General features: G+C 57.2%; 3 protein-coding genes across 3 annotated transcripts; 2 read left to right on the plus strand and 1 right to left on the minus strand.

Moving 5' to 3' along the window:
* Window positions 1-2,045: 2,045 nt before the first annotated feature.
* Window positions 2,046-4,557, plus strand: VOLCADRAFT_106934 (uncharacterized protein). The gene is made up of 7 exons (XM_002955668.1): window positions 2,046-2,203; window positions 2,294-2,349; window positions 2,465-2,562; window positions 2,721-2,799; window positions 3,305-3,313; window positions 3,645-3,756; window positions 3,988-4,557. The coding sequence occupies exons 1-7, from the start codon at window positions 2,157-2,159 to the stop codon at window positions 4,046-4,048; spliced, it is 462 nt and encodes a 153-aa protein (XP_002955714.1). The 5' UTR covers window positions 2,046-2,156; the 3' UTR covers window positions 4,049-4,557.
* A 993-nt stretch (window positions 4,558-5,550) lies between these two features.
* On the minus strand, window positions 5,551-13,409 carry VOLCADRAFT_96651 (uncharacterized protein; the record flags this gene model as incomplete). The annotated part of the gene is made up of 9 exons (XM_002955718.1): window positions 5,551-5,751; window positions 6,267-6,726; window positions 7,293-7,489; window positions 7,801-8,080; window positions 8,496-8,772; window positions 9,323-9,395; window positions 9,700-9,719; window positions 10,014-12,512; window positions 13,394-13,409. The coding sequence occupies 9 exons, from the start codon at window positions 13,407-13,409 to the stop codon at window positions 5,551-5,553; spliced, it is 4,023 nt and encodes a 1,340-aa protein (XP_002955764.1).
* Window positions 13,410-13,754: 345 nt separating this feature from the next.
* On the plus strand, window positions 13,755-17,114 carry VOLCADRAFT_96652 (uncharacterized protein; the record flags this gene model as incomplete). The annotated part of the gene is made up of 7 exons (XM_002955669.1): window positions 13,755-13,823; window positions 14,315-14,377; window positions 14,634-14,708; window positions 15,142-15,342; window positions 16,004-16,120; window positions 16,424-16,482; window positions 16,907-17,114. The coding sequence occupies 7 exons, from the start codon at window positions 13,755-13,757 to the stop codon at window positions 17,112-17,114; spliced, it is 792 nt and encodes a 263-aa protein (XP_002955715.1).
* Window positions 17,115-20,344: the final 3,230 nt, after the last annotated feature.

Genomic DNA, 20,344 nt, shown 5'->3' on the forward strand with positions numbered 1-20,344 from the left:
AACGGATTTGCAAAGACTTCAGCATTTGTGCGTTTGTCGGAAAGGGGTTTTTCATGGATGGAAGTTAATGCAACTTCTCAGGATTGAGACGATCGCAGGCAAAGGGCAACAAATAAATAATTATTTGGCATTTGATTCCTTCCTAAATCGATCGATTCTAGATAATGTGGGTCGTGACTTTCTTGGTCCGTCTGGCAGGGCTGTGCGATGACTCGCTAGGAGTCAGGACGAAAGCACGTAGAGGGGGCAGGAACAATATCAGTTTTAAAATTAGCCGATAATTTAATCTGTCATTATGAGCTCTGCTGTTTGTGCTTGTGAACAGGCGTCTGGTCGGGGTTTCGGACCCTCGTGACATACTGTCCGCGGTCTGTCGGTGGGAGTTGTAAGCAGCGAGTCTCAACGCAACCCCAGCTTGTCCCGGCAGAGATTGATGTACCTTGGTGGTGAGGACTACCGGTTATAGATATAACTCAGGATTTAACATCAACAACCCTGGAGCTCCGTGGAATATCGGAAAAATAGGATCGATGTCGGACTGCTTTGTCCCGATTATGCTTGATCGTCCTTTGCTTGCGGGTAGGAAACATCTCCACAGAGTTCGCTCTCGGCAAAGACACAAGAAAGCTTGGTTTTCTTTCGGTTCACTCAGAAAACCTACAGTTATCCATTAGAATGTCGTAAAACCTTATTATAACAAAAGCACGGAAGTGTTGACCTCCACGCCTAGAATCCATCGCATCGTGCACAGCATCCAAGGCTTTCCTTGGATTAAAGATCACGTATTGCTATTGACCGTGACGCTGTGTGATGACATGTACGACCATCGGGCCAAGACTTGTGCTGCTAAGGGTTTTGCGCATGGTCAGGACCTCAAGGCGAACATTGGGGGGGCTGGGGGAGGGAAGATCGCTGTTAACAGCGATGGCGCCTTCCCTGGCCATGCCGATGGTGCCGATGGCGATTGTGCAGAGCTACAAGGTAAAGCACTTCATGGTATGTGCTGTGGCTCACGGACACCGACTGCTGCCGCCACATCTCCTAGCCTGCCTTAGCGCCAGGAAGAAGCTGGGGGCCAACTGTAGGGGGTGGGGGGCCCGACGACTGTGGCCCCCGAGGTACTTAAAGAGTATGTAAGCAATAAGGTGATGATTGTCGGCGATTCCATTGGTGGTGCGCTGGTGGGTATACGGCTTGATAGGGATGCTGCGGTAGACAACGCAACGCATGTGCGTCAGGCTAGCCTGAGTGCGGGTTACTTTTGTCAATGCACACGCGGCATTTGTAACACGCGACACTTTAGCTCCACAACACCCCTAAAACAAATAACCGTGGTGTAGACGCAGAAGATGTCAGATTTAAAAGTTTTTGTTTGTGCTTTGTCTGCTGATAGTTGGCCCTGGAAATCTTAGGTTCCATCACATCCGATCGACGAGTATGATAGTCGTTGCCAACCCCGAGAAAGCCAACATACATTCTACTTAAACATATTATCATTATTATTACTGGATAGCCTCAGGTCTGCATTCGGGGATGCTCTTCTGCAGCTAGCTCGGTAACGCTTGAAGAAACGCTTGGCCCAACGGACAACAGCTGCAGCCTCTAGAGCAGCTAATGACTCCCAAAACAGAACCTTTTGTTTCCCAAGTAGTTAGATAGCGAAAGGGTGAAACAGTGGCGGAAGCCTTCTCGTTAAGGAGGTGAGACACTACGTTTGTCGAGACAAGCACGCCTATCAAAGTGAATACCTTGAGAGCAGAAATATGCACAATAGATTGATGGCCAAACAACAGAAAATCTGAGCCTATGCGGAAAATTATGGCTAGTGGCATCTAAATAGCTGGAAATACCTGTGCGGGCAAGACGACACAATGTTGACGCCAATGGATGCTATCAGCTTACCATCGGTATCATACTCACGAAATGCAATATTTGTAGTCCCGCAGTTGAGGTCGGCGATTCAAACGCGCACGTACCTGTACGGCAGTCGTAGAGATATTTGCCGCCGTCGGTTCGCTGCATACTATAAGAAGCAGCTTTGTTAACTTTTTATACGCACAGGAAAGTAGACTTGACATTTATAGGTCTTACCCAGTATACAGTGTTTGGTATTACTGTTTCCGTTGATAAGTCTTGTGTCTTGACAAGCGGTTGAAATGGCTATCACCGTTCGCAACGCAACTGCTTTGGCCGTCGCACACCGGTGAGAACTATAGCCATCCACTGATTGTGAAAAATGAGCAGCAGGGATTTTGACCCGCCTAGCTGTTTTGGGAACGGTCCCGATGCACAGCAGGACCGTTCGGAGTGTGGCTGTCCGCCCGGCTGCCCGTTCCGCGACCCGTAAGAGTAAGTTGCTGCTAGATGTATGTTGCTTATAGATTCGAGCCTAAAACCCTAAGTGGCCCTTCCCCTGTCTCGGAAATTCCGACAACTGACGGAGATCACATCTTCGAAACCGCAGTGGTGATCAGGGCGTCTGCCGAGCCAGCCAGCACTCCAGTCAATGAGAACCTTCAGAAAGTCCAAACTGCTGCGACGGAGGCCTGGACCTGGATGAAGGTGCGCGATATCGTTGGAGATTACCATGGACATGCATCTTCGGGCTCCAACAAACACAATTAGACTTGAAATCCGTCTGTATACTGTCTGCGTACAAGAACTTTTCCTCAATTTGTCGAATTGGTCTCAAACCGGTCTTCATTACCTCGTCCTAACAGACCAGGTGGGAGGCCACGGAGGATAGCGAGAAGCCTGCTGTGGTGGCTATTGTCATTGGTGTCGTGATTGCCCAGATCGGTAGGTGGTCTATGGAGCTGACCTGGGCCGAGTTGGGCTGGGTTTCATTGGTGATGCAGTCTTCTTCCGGCTCCGGCTCCCTTGGGTGTGTCCGAGCGTGTGCTCATTACTGCCTGCTCCCTGCTTAATGCTCGAGCAACCAAGCTGCTGGTAGTGCTGCTGCTGCTGCTGCTGCTGCTGCTGCAGGGGGGTCCTCTTTGCCTTCGTGCTGAGAACCGAATAAAGTTAACAGTCCACCAGTTGTTTACTGGGCAATTTGTCCAGGACCCATTTGGCCCATCATGCCTGCTACCATCATTCGTGTGTGTTTCGCGTTTGATGGCCAGTTTCAGGAATGGCTCGCTGTCGCCCAGCGACATCGGCACGCGCCTGTATCCCATATAGCTTAACTTTGTGCCACCCCACTGGCCCTTCCCCCTGTTTCGCGATTTTGGTCACCAATGGTCCTTTACCTCGCCACCTTGTACATATACACGGGACACTGCGTCACAACACTAATCTGTAGCGATTGGCGGTGAGTACGGTGTGCACCTGGGTGGTTAGACTGCTAGCTGCGGTGTAGTTGACGCGCCATCATAGCTTCTCTGTTAGTGCTGCGCTGCTGGTTCGCGATATTGGGCGTTAATGTGTTGTACCCTAAGTACAACATTCTACAGCAGCAGTTGCCGGTACTTGAGGATCTAAACATGAATTTAAGGTGCCCAGTTTACCTATTTAGGATTGCGCCTGCATAAAACAATGGATTGTTTCTGTCCGTTTGATGCGGGGAATTCGAATCGTCATTCCGAATGATACCCCTGACAGTGTGACTGCCCTGCTTCACACGCGCTCTACCCTGCATGCAGCGACCATTGACGTGGTGGATCGCATCCCGGTCGTTAGCACTATTCTGAAGCTCTTGGGGCTTGGTGTCACCGGGTACTACATCTTCAAGCTGACGACCGACCCTGTTGAGCGGTAAGGAAGCTGTGTTGTACTTGAACACGAGTTTTGTCGCAAGGTTAATTGCAGGACGGTAAATAGATAACGAAAGCTACATTTTATGATGATAAATCTAGCGTGCGCTACGTTCTGATCCCTAAGAACGGGATCAGAACAGCTAATGGTATGTGTTTTGACAATATGCCTGATGTGTTGACACGTTCGGCCTGTCTGCTAACCCTTCCCCCATTCCGCACCACATCGCAGTGACGCGGTGAAGTCTTCCGTTACCGGCTTCCTGGAGAAGGTCACCGGCGACGACAAGTAAAAATAACATCAGATGATTGTTCTATTCGTGTGTCACGTGGCAAGGGTTTGATTGTGATTTGCATGTCATTTTGCGATCCAGTTAGTTTAGACAACGTACAAATTGTGTATTGAAGTGATAGTAAGGTTATAGTGAGGGCTTTGTATAATGAAGATTCCTTCGGTGCACCATATGAACCTCTCGCACGAATAGTATGCTGCTGTTCGCTGGGTTGTGTATATTCTCTTGTATTTTCTGCCCCAATCCAGGCTGTTATTTTTTGGAGAGAATTGATTGTCTTTGATTAGTTCGGTGGCTAAGATGTTTGGGTTTTTTTGAATGGACGATGTACAATTTATTGCTTGTTCCACTCGGTGTTGTTTATATTCGAAACCGTAAGTGATCCGAAGAGTCAGTGTTCTGATGTTAGTGTTATGAGCATGAGTGTATCAGAATAGGATGAAGAGGAAGGGTTCGTATAGTACGTATACATCGTTGTAATAACAAGGGACCAGTACCACGCCGGTCATAAGTAACGACGTATCGCAGCCGTACACGTTAAACCGTAAAACTCTATAACCCAAAGTACACGATTGTGCGAGGAGCTACTTAAACACGGCACGCGCAGTATATGGAATAAATGTATTCATTGAACATCGATGTAGACGATATGCAAGACATAGGTAATGTGTCGAACCAATGGACAAACGGATATGTAATTGCGCAGTGCCGCGAAACACAAGGCCAAATCTACTTACCGAACTGTGCAAAGCAGTCAACTACTGCTAATCTAAAATTACAACCATACGTCTAAAGCACAAGTCGTTGCATAATAGAACAAAAGCACGCCCACGCGCACAGACATCCGCCTTATCTATCTGCGGAGAAGTCCGGAGAAGAAATGTCAATTCATTCTACACGCGGTAACCGGCGATGTTCCTTGCGCCGCTAAATCCCTAAAACCCTAAAACCCTAAAACAACTATTGCTTCCCTTTACTTAAAACCCCCTGTGTACCACGTTCTCCTCCTCCTGCCCCTTCACCTCCTCAAAAGATTTGAGGATTCTGATTTTTCCTTCATCAGCTGTCTTCCTTGGAGGCATCATCCAACATCATTCGGGTAGGAACTCCCCCCCTAAGTAGCCAGGACCAGCTCTACTAATTTTCGCAACCCTCATCTCGCCAAAAACGTTTTTCCTCTATCTACTATAGCTTGCGCCTAACCCCCCATATTTCATGTCCTCCCCCAGGTTCCCGAAACTGCCGCAAGATCGAAAAAAGTGACCCGCTGAGCCGCTTTCCGGGGGCCATTTTGTTTCGTTCGCACCCGCATTCCTCGCCCCCCCCGCGCGCGCGCGCGCGCGCGCGCGCCAAATTACTGTTTTTTTAAACCAAACCACTGACCCCGCAGGTCGACAATGGTTTTCCTTTTCCTACCCCGCCCCACCCGCCGCACCCGCTCTCTCACCAGGCGGGGGGCCCCAAACCCCCCCCATCCCCACCCGTGTACCCGCCACCCCAGATCACTGCAATCTGCCCGTCTCATTTCGCGCGGAGAAACGGTCCAAGGGCCCGGTGGCCAGCGAGGGTGAGGGGATGCGAGGGGCCCGTGGGTCGTTCGGCAGGTACACCGGGCCGGGGCTGTGGATGCCGTAGTTGGCGCGTCTTGCGTGGTTGAAGCTGAGCCAGGCACTCGAGGACAGGGCATGGGTTGGGTCGTGGAACTGCAGCGGTGCCAGCGTCAGGGAGGCGGTCGGAGGAGGTTGAAGGGGGGGGGGGGTTGTACGAGTGGTGGAGCGATGGGGCGGTAGGGGGGCCGCACAGCCGGGAGAGAGGCGGCAGGGGAGAGGCGGCAGGAGTGGCGGGACGGTGGTTTAAGGTGGTTTAAGGTGGCGAAATGCCGGTTCAACAGTGCCGGAAGGGCGGGCGGTATAAGACAAGGTGTGTGGCGGAAAGCAGCAATAAACGCACACAATCACATCGAGCAAAGTTGCTCATTTTTCAAATCTCATCATTCGTACAATAAGCTGCTTCCTTAAACCCTAACGCCCTACAGGTTACACCTTCGGAGAGTAAAACGCAACTCAAGGTGTAATACACACACCCACACACGCGCACACCCACCCACACCCACCCACTCACACCCCCCACCCACCCACCCACCCACCCACCCACCCACACCCACACACACTCACACCCACATTCACGCACACACACCCACACCCACACCCACTCTTACCTTTGGTCCCTTGCCGATCGTGGCATACGGCGAATCCCCCAACGAGTGCCCCCCCTTCCTGTCCAGCTCATTCGGCTTGTAGATGGGTCCGGGGGACAGCTCCACGGGGTCGAACCAGCACTTGCGACGACCCGCCACAGAATAGGCGGGCGCTGCCGTACGAGTGGGCGACGTGTCGGGCGAGTATTGCGCCGGCCCCGGCGATAACGTGCCAAAGTACTCCCGTACATGCTCTTTGGAAAGTACGGGAAGCGCGGCGCCGTCGGTCGCTGGCGTGAGCAGTTTGCGTGTGTGTGCGAAGGAGTAGGCGGGCATGGCGCCGCTGCGTCCCGGGCTGAGGGGGTCACCGGCTGCGTTGGTTTCCGGCTGGTAGGACCCCGGGCCGGGGTTGAACATCGGTGCGTTGCCGGGCTGGCCGGCGGTGAGGATGAAGCGACCGCCGGGCAGGTTGCGCTCGAACCTACGGAAAAAGCGCAATGGCACGAACAGCAAAACACAGCAAAACACAGCAATAACTAACTCCCTTTCTTAGCTTCAAGGCCGCGGCGGCGGCGGGAAAGAGCGCCGGGTGGTAAAGGGGATAGGTTTTCTCCAGGAGGAAGGGAGGGAGGGAGGGAGGAGGAAAAGAAGGAAAAACGCCGGTGGGATGCGGCGGGTAGGGAGCTGATTAGGGGCACGGGGGCTAGAGATATCGAGAGGGAGTGTTTACTCTCTACCGAGGGAAAATGTCTTGCGTGACTGAATTCCTTCCTCTTAACGGTCCTCCCTTCCTTTCTCCACATCCCCATCATCATCATTATCATCATCGCGTCATTGCGACCGTCACCAGTCCGTTGGACTGGCTACTCCAGCCGTTGAGCCGTTTTGGAGGTGTGTCGACAAGGCAACCTTTTGCTTCTTCCCTGCCCCCCTCCGCGCCTAATTCTTCAGTCTCCTCCCTCCCTCTCCCCTCCCTCCCTCTCTCCTTCCTTCCCTCCCCTTTTCCTCCCCTTTTCCTCCCTCCCCCTCCTCCCCCTCCGCTCTCACTTGGGGTTCGCCTGCGCAGGCCAGGTAGACAGCCCGTCCTTGGAGGGCAGGTACACGGGACCAGGGGATGCGTTCGGGTGGTGGATGCAAACATGGGGGGGACGCTGCCGGGCGGCGCCAAAGGCCCAGGCCCGCGGGGGGGAGCCACCGCCAAAGGACTGCCCGCCCAGGTGGGAGCTGTCCCCTTGGCGAGATACCTGCGGGTGGGTGGGGTGGGGTGGGGGGTTTGGGGTGGTGAGGGGTTGGGCGGGGGTTGTTGGAGGGGGTTGTTGGAGGGGGAAGGTGTTGTAGGGGGAAGGTGTTGGAGGGGGAAGGTGTTGGAGGGGGGTGTTGGAGGGGGAAGGTGTTGGAGGGGGAAGGGTGTTGGAGGGGGGAAGGTGTATATGTAGAATCGTGTGGTGTATCGTGCAAGTGAAACCTCTGCAAAAGCCGCTGTGGGTATACCAGCGGGCTGGGTATAACAGCGAAGACATGCATGTCGACGTACGGCATGCGCGCCATGTCGTACCGAAGGGGAGTAAGATCCGGGTCCTGGCGAGAAGATTTTGGGGTACGGTGCCGCGGAAATGGTTGGGCGGGGAATGAAGGTCCGCTGCGCTGAGGACGGCCCATCACCCGATTTGGGGCCGGTCTTGGCGCCGGTACGGCTGGGGGAAGTAGGGCCGCCGCCGCCGCCGCCGCTAGGGCTCCTGTACGACGTGGGGTCAGCACCACCGCCGCCGTTGCCCAGCGGCGGCAGCAACTTGCCGCCGCCGCCGCTGTCGCTTTGGTTGTCGCTGTTTGTGTGCCTGGAGGGGCAGACCGTCAGGGGTAGGTGTACGAATCGGTTCGAGGTACGAATTGGTTCAGGTAAGAAGTGGGAGTGTGACGCGGAAATTCATCGCCATGTGGTGGTTGGGTGGTTGGATGGTTGGTTAGCCCCTGACGTACCGTTACTCCGTCATGCCGTACCCCTCCTTCAACTCATCATCCAATTTCGCAATCCTTGCAAACCACCCCATCCCACCCCACCCCATCCCACCCCGAACCCAAAACCAGTCAAACACGTGTCTAGTCAGTCTTCAGCCAGGGGCCTAATGCATCATGTTTTTCGTCACATGCCACCATCAGTTAGTTACATCACCATCATGTTTAGACTGTCGTGAAAAGGCGCACCACAGGCCCCACCACAGGCCCCACCACAGGCCCCACCACAGGCCCCACCTCGCACGCCGTATCGGCGACACCTCCCATGCCGCCTTCGCCTGCAGCCTAGCCAGCTCCATGCCCTGCGCCGTAAGGGTGCTGCTGTTGCCGCTGGCGGCGCTGTGACCGGTGCCTGGTCGGGGGGGGCTGGGGGATTTGTTGTTAGGATTGTGGGGGCTGTGCGGCTGCGAGAAAGTAGTGTTGTTGTTGCTGCTGCTGCTGCTGTTGGGGCTGGTGAGGGCCATGGCGGCAGCGGCACCGCTGCCGGCGGCTGACCTGGGCGTGGTGGACGAACCTGCACAGCACCACCACCGGGAGGTGAGGAGGAAGGGGTGAAGGAAGAGGTGAGGAGGAAGGGGTGAAGGAAGGGGTGACGGAAGGGGTGAAGGAAGGGGTGAAGGAAGGGTGAAGGAAGAGGTGAAGGAAGAGGTGAAGGAAGGGGTGACGGAAGGGGTGACGGAAGGGGTGAAGGAAGGGTGAAGGAAGGGTGAAGGAAGGGTGAAGGAAGGGTGAAGGAAGGGTGAAGGAAGAGGTGAAGGAAGAGGTGAAGGAAGGGGTGACGGAAGGGGTGAAGGAAGGGGTGAAGGAAGGGTGAAGGAAGGGTGAAGGAAGGGTGAAGGAAGGGGTGAAGGAAGCTTTGCGAAGGTGCGGACAAACATGTGGATAGGCGTATGAGGACCAGGTGCGCGGGGACAAGGAAGGCGGTTGAGAGGAGGAGGAGGAGGAGGAGGAGGAGGCGGTCGAGAACTGCTCTGAACTCCCCGAGTACTTCCCGCATATACACACCGACATCCCCCCCCCCAGTCCCTGCCCCCAGTCCCTGCCCTGCCATCTATCCGTCCCACCTGGCGCAGCAGCCTCCGGAGCCGTCTTGGGTCGCCGATTGAGCTCCCCCGCGTGCAGCAGAGCGAGGTATTGCTGTGGTGACGGGTGAGGGGTGACGGGTGACGGGTGAGGGGTGAGGGGTGTGGTGGGGATTGGAGCGGTTGTGAGAAAGGGCAGGATTGTGGGTGATGGGGGCGTTGGGGTAAATATTCGTAAGGGCTCATGTGTTCGTGCCTTGATATACACACTTGCGCGGGTCGCGATCCTCGCCGCCGCCGCCTACCCGCGGCCTAGATCCGGATCAAAATAACACCCACAGCATACAGCACCAAAGGGCTCCTTCCCCTTCCCCTTTGGTTGCACAACACACAGCACCCACAGCACACAGGACACACACCTGGGTTATGCTTTCGGGATCTGGGGCATCCGGCGACGACGCCACCACGTCTCGTAGTCGCGCAGGGCGGCCGCCGCCGCCACCGCCGCCGCCGCCGCCGCCGCTGTTTGCTGCTGCTGCCGCCGCCGTCGTCGCCGACGGGTCCTTCGCTGGCTGCTTGTGCTCCGCCTCCTGCTGCTGCTGCTGCTGCTGCTGCTTGGGGCCCTGCTGCTGTTGTTGCGGCTTGGGGTTGGGTTTGGACCCATATGGAGAGGTCTGCTGCCGGGAGGTGGAAGGGTTCCTAGATTCCCTACGGGGTGCAGTAGCACCCGCACCCGTGGCGGTGGCGGCGGCGGCGGCGGCGGCGTGGTGGGCCCCTGCCTCTGTCTTCCCCTTAGCCTTGGCCCCACCCGAAGTGGCGCCACCGGTACCAGCAGGGATGGCGGCGGCAGCGGCGGCGGCGGCGGCCTTTCCTGGTACGTCGCGTGTGCTGCGGGGTGACGGAGGATGCTGTTGCTGTTGCTGCTGTTGCTCTTTGCGCTGCTTTTGTTCCTTTTGTTTTATTTGTTGTTGTTGTTTTTGTTGCTGGTCCTGGGTGGATGATGGAGATGACTTGGGCGAGGACGCGGAGGCGTGGATGGGCGGGAACAAGGGGGGCACAACCGGCGGCAGCCCTGGCGGCGAAGAGGGAACGGACCCGGGGGACCTGGCGGCGTCGCCGCTGCCGCTGCCGGTGGCTGCTTGCTTCTTGCGCTGCTGCTGCTCATCGTACGACAGAGGTCCTGACGGTCCCGCCGATGACAGCTCCGGCAGGTGGTCCTGCTGCTGCTGCTGCTGCGGTTGTGAGTTTGTCTGCCGTTGCGACGGTTGCGGCGGCAGCGATTGCCGTACTGCGTCTGAGCTCACCCGTGATGAGCTCTTTTCATCGTCTTCATGAGCCTGCTCAGGGTCCGTGTACACATCGCCGTCGCCGCCGTCATCGTCGTACACGTCGGCGTCGACATCGGCGGAGGCAGTGCCGGGATCGGCGGGGGGTGCCGTACTGCTGGCGGCCGACGCGATCTTTTCAACCGTTGCGGGCTGTGGGCGCCGGCTGCTACGGCCGCCGCCGCTACCGCGGCTGTTTTGGCTGCCGCTACGACTGTTGCGGAGACTACCCTCGCGCTCCGGCTCGCTTGCCGTACCCCTCCCAGACCTTGCCTCCGCTGCTTCGACTGCCGGCTTCACTTCCGCCAACGCCGGCTCACTGGCTGGTACTTCAGCGGCGGCAGCGGCGGCAGCGGCGGCTGCACTAACCTCACGCTCAGGATTTCCGTACATCTGACCTTCGCCACCGCCAACATCAGCGTCCATGGAATCCTCGGCCCGCAGCTGCCGCTCAGCTTCCTGCTGGTCGAGCGGATGATCTTGTACGGCTGACGCCACCGCCGCTGCCAGATCTCCAGCATCTTTCGCCGCTGCCGCCGCCGCCGCCATTTTCACTTCTTTGTCCTCTTCCTCCTCCCCCGCCGCCGCTACCCCCAGCGGCTCATCCCCTCCCCCATCTGGTTGTTGGAGCTCCGGCGCCACCGACTCTTGTTCACGACCCAGTTCCGCCGCCGCCTCCGCCGCTACCTCCGCCGCCTCCGCCGCCACGCCGTCCGACTCTCCATCCCCTGCTTTAGCATCCGTACCCTTGCTGCCGACGGCAGCGGCGTCGACGTCAGCGGCAGTAGCACCGACGACGGCAACAGGCTCCTCCACCTCTGTAGTTCCTTCGCCGTACAATGGCTTGTACTCGCCGAGCTCGTCCATTGATGTGGACAACGCTCCAGCCTCAGCCTCGCCGCCGCCGCCGGCGGACCCTGCCTTGCCGTCGCCGTGGCCATCGGCATCTCCACCCGCATACATTAGATCCTCTGCGTCCCCCCCCGCTCCCGCCGCCGCTACTGCATCCTCGGCGTTTTCTGAGGCTACGACGGCGGCGGCCGGCCCGGGGGCGGCGTCGCCGTCAGCCGCCGCCAGCGGGTCGCCGCCGCGTCCATCTTCTGCAACATCATCGGCCGCTGCAGCCGCCATCACCTCGGTACGAACTGACCGGTCCTCTTCCTTCTCTGCCACCTCCGTCGCCTTACGACCACCTCCTAGCTTCGACGCCTCCGCCTCCGCCTCCGCCTCAGAAGGAGCGTCATCGCCTGCGCCATAACCCCCGGATGGTAGCGCGACTCCAGCTTCCTCCACGGGGCTCACATTCCCGACTGGCGACGAGTCAGGGCCCCGCTCCGAAACCCGCTCCTGGTCATCTTCGGCTTCCGCCGCCGCCGCTGCCGCCATTGTCCCCGTGTCCTCCTCTCCATCTGGAGGCGCACCCCCCTGCTGTCCATCCGCCATTGGGCTACCTCGACCCAGATCGGTCTTCTGACCCAGATCGCCGAATGGATCTTCCGAACCTTCTGGATCTGGATCTGGCGACCCCGGCGACCCCGGCTCGAAGTCGGGTAGCATGGGCGATAGCGTGGCCTCGGCCTCCGGCGGCGGCTCTGTCGCCTTCGCTGCCACCTGCTGCGCTGTCGACAGGCCCCCAGGTTCCGCCTTGGATTCAGCTTCAACCTTCGGCGACTTCGCTGCCTCTGATGTTTGTAGCTGTGCCTGGTCTTCCTGAGCTGGCGACGCTTCGGGATGGGATAGATTTCGCTCCAGCTCCTCTTTTGATTGCTGCTTTGCTCCTTGGGTTGAGCCCGGCTCAGCGTCCTCAGATTCTAGGGCTGGGTGGATGACTGGATTGCTAGCTAGGGTGATGGCATCGGTTTCGCTGAATGGGTCTTCTTTGGCGACATCATCTGAGCGAGAGGGCGCTGTGAGCGGAGAGCTGGAGCCAGGAGGGAGGCGACTAGAGGCCGCTGCCGGGTCAGGGCTGGCGTCGGCGTCAGCGACGGTAACTTCATTTGTGGTCTGTGAAGCCAGCTGATTAGCGTTTTGGGCAGGCTCCTGGAGTGATGATGTTTGGGCGGGAGGTGCGTCTTGGGGGCGCGAGACATCATCGTCGGCACGGGGCTGCTGTGGGTCCTGCCGCTCCTGGCCTGGAATGGACTCCTCGTCAGATTTTGCCATCATACATATATTTGTGCGAGATGAGCTGCTTGCTTGTTTAGATTGTGAGTAGCCGGGGCGAAGGTCGCCGGACCGTGAAACAGACGAGCATGTCTCCCGGGGGACAGCTGATTGCAGAATTAACTAACCCGATGATCGTATAGAACAAACAGGTAAATCTCCCGCCGATCTCTGCTAGGTATGACGCGCTCGACGGTCTCTCGGTTTTCCCAAGCCTTCGATTACCACGTCAGGGTACAAGATTATTGCATCACAGAAAGGCCGCGGGTTCATACATGTATGATTATGCTTGCAGAACTTGTGTTTCCATAAGAGCACGGTCCCTTAGAAGTGCAATCATCAAGTAACAGGACTGAGTTGAAGGAAGTTCTTCAGATTGACAACGAATCCAGATGTGGAACTGTTCTTGCTAAAGTATTTCAGCCATGGGACATGTCTGCATAAGCAAAGCTTGCTCCAGTCGAACGTGTACGACGGTCAGTTTGGTCATTGAATTGAAACAAGCAATTTAACAAGGCAGAGGTATGAAATGGGGTTATATGTCTTCTTGGTAAAGGCTTGATAAAAAAACGAGGAGGGACTACCAAACGACGTTTCCGTTCCTGAACCACCTGTTTCAACGCACCTATCCATACTGTCATTTCCTTGATGTTTAGCCGCTGGGACTGGAAATCGTGAAAAAATCTTTACATCCTCGAAGGGCAGCCTGCCTGGCACCAAGGCTTGCACTTCCGGAGTTTGTGCTGCATTGGGACTGCTTTGACAAGTCTTTGCAGCAGAACTCTCCGCAAGTTGTCTAATCCAGAACATCCTAATATTAACTACAGCAACATCTTTGAAAAAGCCGAGCAAGCCCCGGCCAACCACCTCGCATCGTCAGCATCCAGTTAATTCGGCGTCCTTCTGCAAAGGACGCCGTTGCGACGCCCGGCCCTTAAGCCGACTAGGTGCACATCCACCGTCTCACCAGGAAAGCTAAAAGCGACATGAAGGTGCTGGTAGCTATCAAGCGCGTCATTGACTATGCAGTCCCTGTGCGTGTCAAACCGGACAAGGTGCGCACGCGGGAAGCAGGGGTGTGTGGCCTGGGCACCAGCCACATCTTTCCTGCTGCGTCGGAGCCTTTGGAGAAACGTTGTTTTGGAGGCAAGGTCGAACAAATGGACAGATGGCACAAAGCGGAACGAGATGATTTAGACCCGGAAGCGCATGATGGACAGAAGTTCGGATGGGAACACACATTTGGAGAACGAATGCGCATCCACGATCTAAACATTTTCCTCCCGCCGCGGCACCTGGCTATTCGTCTGTCTGTCTGTCCAATGCCCTGGCATGTCAGTACACGCGACTGACAAGTTTTAGCGCTTATACATCCCAGGGCCTTATTGCCGATGCTGATGTCTCTCGCTCCCATAGTTTCGCACTGCTACCTGCTAACCACTGAGGATGTTGCACTCGCATCTTTTGCTGCTGCTACTGCTGCTTTTGCTGCTACTGCTTCTACTGCTGTTGTTGCTACTGCTGTTACTGCTGCTTCCTGTTTCAGAGCGGAGTGGAGGCTCTTATTCCCAAAATGAGCATGAACCCCTTTTGCGAAATCGCTTTGGAGGTACGCTTGGAGGCGCTGCGGGTGAACGGTGTAGACGTCAGCGTTGACCGTGACCCAAGCGATTGATGGACCATGCCAATGGCCCATGTAAACCACGGAGTTGGCAAGTTTCCTGCATCTGACCCCCTCACTGCCCTCCGGCCATCTTACCTCCTCTCTGCCGGCCGGCTGCGCCATCTTCCTCTCCGCCCCCTGGCCCTTCTGCGTGTTATAAGGCTCATGTGTTCCTGCGGCCGTTGTTCTTACTAATACACAGGAGGCTGTGCGGCTGAAGGAGAAGGGTGTGGCGGGGGAGGTGGTGGCCGTGTCCCTGGGTCCCCAACACTTCCAGGTGGGTCCATCGTGGGTCGGTAGTGGGTCGGTGGGTCAATCAGTGGGTCGGTGGGTCAGTCAGTGGGTCGGTGGGTCGGTCGTGGGTCGGTCGTGGGTCAGTCAGTGGGTCAGTCGTGGGTCGGTCGTGGGTCAGTCGTGGGTCGGTCACGAGAACGGATGGTAAGTGTGTCGATGTGGGGGTGGGTAGCCCCTGGTGGAGCCCCAGGTAGGGGGCCGGGGGAGGGGCGAACATATCTGCCGAACATAGGGCCATAGGGCTGAACAACAGCAACGACAAGCTTATCCTACCTTACCCTACCCTCTACACCCCATCGCCTTCCATGCCACCCCGCGCACACATCGGCACACATAAGCAGTTCAATCTATGCTTCTTTTGCTTCATACACCCTCACCCCCACCACCCACTGACCCACCCGGCCCCGCACTCACAGGAAACTCTGCGCACAGCACTGGCCATGGGTGCGGACCGAGCTGTGCACGTCTCGTCTGAGGCGTGTGGGTTATCCGCGCAAGGGGGCGAGCAGCCGCAGCCTCTAGGGGTTGCTCGTGTGTTGGCGGCGCTGGCGAAGAGGGAGAATGCGGGGCTGGTGCTGCTGGGCAAGCAGGCCATCGACGACGACTGCAACCAGACGGTGCGGGGGCTGGTGCTGCTGCTGGTGCTGGGTTTCGGAGCTAGGACAAAAACCGAAAAAAACCGAGCGCGGGGACGTAGGGGACGGGAAAGGGGGATGGGGAAAGGGTGGAAACAGCATCCCTTAAAGAGTCGATGCGAGTCTCTTGGCAAGAATTACGTGTCCCTTTTCCGACACACGCATTGCGTCCGTTCGTACGTACGTACGTACGTCCACTGGATGTGTGAAACAGGGGGGTGTATCTTCGCCCGTGGCAGCTACCCTGCGAAACCCTGCCTTCCCCGGTATTTCGGGGCACCCTCATCCAGTCACCCTAGACAACTTCTCAGTGGATCGCTCAGGTTCCGCACCCACCACCAGCATCCAACGGAATCTGCCGGGTCGACAGCGGCCCAACTCCGTTCCTGGTCGGCTCGCAGGTTAACTTTATCCCAGGTCACCACCGTCCATCAACTAGGGGCGCTATGCCTTCCACCATCGGAAGGACTTTGACCCTAATGGGTATCGATCCCGAGACTGGATGCTTTCTTAATCCCCAACACCACTCTACTGAAACTCCAAAAACATCAACATGAAATTCTAATGATTTTAAATATATTTTTGGGACTTGATCAATAATATAGCTTCAACCCCTTGTTGATTTCATGTTGTCTGTCTTCAGGGTCAGATGGTGGCGGGGCTGTTAGGCTGGCCTCAGGCCACGTTCGCATCCAAGCTGGAAGCTGCCAAGGGCGACCCACGGGTCCGAGTGACACGGGAGGTGGACGGAGGCCTGGAGGTGAGGACGTACCCTTGTTGAGACCTGACCTCGAAAATATGCACGTCGAGTCTGGGTGAAGGAGAGGCACACATATAGGCATACACACACACGCATGGCTCTCCAACGCGGCTGGCTCTTACCGAATTGGACATTCCAGTTACGTGTATACGTAAATACATACATATATACATGCTTTATTTTTTGCAAATCGCTGCCACGTCGCTGGTGAGTATTGGAGCTAGTACGGCCCCACTGAGCCCCGCGGGGCCCCCATCACCACCCAGCCACCTGCCACGCCCGCTCGACACCTCCCGCCTGCAGGTGCTGTCACTGCCGCTGCCAGCAGTTGTCTCAGCCGACCTGCGACTGAACACCCCGAGGTGAGCCTGGTAGGCCCCCGCCTCCTCACCCCCGCCCCCTTCCCCCGCCTCCTTCCCCCCGCCTCCTTCCCCCCGCCTCCTCACCCCCGCCTCCTCACCCCCGCCTTTTTCGTCGCTGCGATACTCCTTTCCTCCAAGTCACTACTGGTTGGGAACTTGTTACAATTTCCTGATACAGCATCTTGACTGATCTTGGAGTATATATTCATCTACCAGCTTTACTCGTCTGTGGCTCGTCGTATCCCCCGCCTCCTCCCCCCCCCCTCGCCCAGCCGCTTAGCCACCTGGCATCTTCTCCTCCAGCGCCTCCTGCTGTATTACTGTCCACTTCCCGCTGCCATTCCTGCCGTTCTGGTCATCATACGGCAAATTGTACTGCAACTTTTTGTACCGTACCGTACTGTACTGCGCTGTACGCTGGCAGGTTCGTAACGCTACCCGCCATGATGCGTGCCAAGAAGCGACCTATCGAGTCGGCCACCCTGGAGCAGCTGGGGCTGTCGGCTGCTGACGTGGCGCCCCAGCTTCGTACGGTGGTGGTGGAGGAGCCCCCGCGGCGGAAGGCAGGCAGCCGGGTGGCAGATGTGGGGGAGCTGGTGCGGCGGCTGAGAGAGGAGGCCAGGGTGCTGTGAAGTGGGTTTTTTAGTGTCGTACGAGGGAGGGCGCGGGGAGGAGAAAGGAAGGGAAAGGGGGAGGAGAGGGGAAAGAGGCGGAGCGAGTGTTGAAGGTGAAGGGACGAGGAGAGAGAGAGATATAGGAAATTCTGGTGCTGCTGCCGCCGCTGGCTGCGGATTATATTGCATGACCGCGAAGAAGCTGTATGCCGTAATTGCGTAATGGATGAATCAGAATATGTGCATGTGTTTGCATATGTTGATCGGCTGTTGTACCGCATCGGCAGCGAACGGCGGGTCAAGGAGGAGTGCTCGGAGGGATGGACGTGTGCCTTGTGTTGTTGGCGGGGTGATGTCTGGCTGTGATGTGTCTCGATTCTGTTGTTCATAAAATGTTTGGCGGTTATGCAGTAAGCTGTATTTCGCCGTGTGAAGAGGTCTCGTGATGGGGGCTCTTAGACAGAAACGATTTAGCGTTTTGGGTGGAGTTGAGAGCTTGATGTTGTGGTGTTATGGAGGTGGTGTTGCAGCCAGGATTGCTGTTGATGCGAGAGTTGAGGTGACCACGAGTTTCCAGGTGCGTGTGAAACATCTATCTACAACGACAAGATGATGACCACAACAATCATGTACCACAACGAGCATGCCCTCGCTTTCAAGGGCTTTCAAGGGCATATGAGCGGAAGTGTGGACTGTTTGTGTGTGAGTACGCGAGGATGAGCCCATGAGCCAGCGTGGACTGCAAAAGGAGCGAAGACAATTCAAAGGGCACACAGTTTATAACGATACTATAACGATACTTTTATTACCGTGAATACGTATTGCACAATGTAATGCAAGACGGCCGGATGTTTGGATCCGACGATTGCGATTCCCAACCACACGCATAGCTTGACTAAATCCTACATGCAATCCTTTAGTTATATTTGCATTCTTTTTAACGACGTCTTGGGCTTAACTTTACTGGTATTTTAGTTCGGGCTCAATTACCGCACACGAAGTAGAACACTCCTTGCGGCGGCGTCTGTGAATTAGCGGACTATAAGCATATTATGCCGCGGCAAAAGTAGGTATCACCTTTATTCTCGTTGCTTTACATGGAAATGGCAGGCTTAGGGCCTCGGGCGACCACTCCATTGTTGCAGTCACCGAATATCGACGTTCGCGGGACGTTGCGTCCTTCACAGTTGTCCAAATTATTAGGTGCAAATTTTTCTCGTTGGCCGGTACGAGCGAAGCAGACATCTACGGTAGTGCCGGTCGCAGCCCCAGAGCGGAATTGTCCAGCCCCAGCAGAGCCTCAAGTCGTCCTGCTGAACCAACATCGTGGTGATGTTGCACAATTAGCGTCGACGCTCTCTGTGTCTAGCGACGACGTGCGGGAACTAAATGTGGACATTCCATCGTCGCCGCCCAGCACTTCAGGCCGAGCAAACAGCCCTGACCAGCCCTTTCTGCCCGGCTCAAGGCGCCGGTTACGCAATCCTGTAGCTCGCCGTAATCTCAGCACTGCCAGCTTCTACGGCGAGTATTGTGACCTCAAGGCCACACAACGAATGGTGTCCGCAATCTGGGACAGGCTTATGGTGCAGGGCAGCCCTGGCCCAGCGCCGGACCCTGATGTCACTAGCAGCGGCGGCGAGTACAATCCCATCGCCGCCGATAACAACAACGCATATTCCGTTCCCCAGCAACAACTAGACGGGGCGGTGGGGGGCAACACTAGAAGCCCTGGGGGCTCCGAAACCGCCGACGGAGGCCCTTCAGCCTCTCTAAATGCGAACGCTAGAATCACCAACGCAAATAAACGGACCTCACCAACCCAGCCCATGGGTGACGGTTGGAGCGTAACCGCCACCTGCAGCAGCAGTGGTGATGCTGTAGCCGCGACACCCACAGCGCCTCCGCCGCCGCGGCCTTCGCCGTACAAGCGCGTCGTACTCTATCTAGGCCCTGAGTTCGAGCTGCAGTTGCCACCGCCGGTTATCGCTGGAGCAACGCCGTTCGCAACCTCCTCATGGACAGATGCCGCCCAGGGCTCCGAAACCGCCGCCGCCGCCAGCTGGAGCCTCAGCGAGCAGGAGCTTCTGGAAAGCATGAACGCCCCAAAGCCACGTCGTGTACGGGGCTGCATGCTGTCCACACCGGAAGTCGTACGGGAAGTGAGCTCTGGCAACGGAGCCGCCGGCACCGGTGGTGATGGCGCGGTGCAGGAGCTTCAGCCGACGACGGCCCAGCGGCCAGTCCAGAGTCGGCGGAAAGGAAGTCGCCGGTTGGCGACGGATGCCGCCGCAGCGACGGCGGCAGTAGCAGGCGGCAGTAGTGCAAAGGAGGAGAAGCCGGGGCGACGCCGGAAGCTGCGACGGCAAGGTACGGCTGCTGCTGCAGCCGCAGCCGCCGCTGCGACGGCGGCGGCAGCGGCAGCGGACAGTTCTTCCGTAGTACAACAGCCCTTCAGCTCGGAGAGCTCGATGAAGGCTTTGACAACGTTAGGGACAGTGACGGCGGAGGCGGCGGAGGCGGCGGAGGCGGCGGAGGCGGAGGCGGCGGAGGCGGAGGCGGCAGTGACGCGGGAGGTGCAAGATCATCATCAAAGCCCTCAGCACGAGCAACGTGAGCATCAGCACCAGTACCAGCACCAGCCCCCCGGCAGCAGGCAGGGCGGTGGCGGCGATGGCGGCGGCGGCGCTAGTGGTGCCTCCGGTTCGTGTCCCATCCAGCTGTCCCATCTCCATCTCCATCAACAACAAGAACAAGAGCAAGAGCAAGCACAACAACCGCCGCCACAGGAACACCACCACCACCACTACCACCAACACCACTACCACCAACACCACCAACACCAACACCAACAACACCAACAACAACACCAAAACCGATGGCAGCAGCAGCAGCATGAACAGAGCCGGCTAATCACAGGAGCAGGAAGACTTCGACGCGACCGCTCGTCCGCCATCATCACTGGTGGCATTAGCCTTAACGCCATCGCTACAGCCGACACCAGCAGTAGCAGTAGCAGTGGGAGCGGTTCCGGCACCAACGGCAGTAGCGGTGGCGGTAGCGGTAGCGGTGCTGTCCCCCCGGTCTCCCTGGAGCCTCGTCAGCTGGCCAGGCAGCGAGACCTGCTCGAGGCCCTGGTGGATCGGAAGAGCGACGCGGTGGTGACGGAGAGAATTCAACTGGTGGGTTGGGTTGGGTCGGGGGGGTTGGGTAGGGGCGGGGGGAGCGGTCGGGGGGGTTGGGTCGGG

The sequence above is a fragment of the Volvox carteri genome (assembly GCF_000143455.1).
Source record: "Volvox carteri f. nagariensis unplaced genomic scaffold VOLCAscaffold_54, whole genome shotgun sequence".
In the NCBI taxonomy this organism is placed as follows: Eukaryota; Viridiplantae; Chlorophyta; class Chlorophyceae; order Chlamydomonadales; family Volvocaceae; genus Volvox; species Volvox carteri.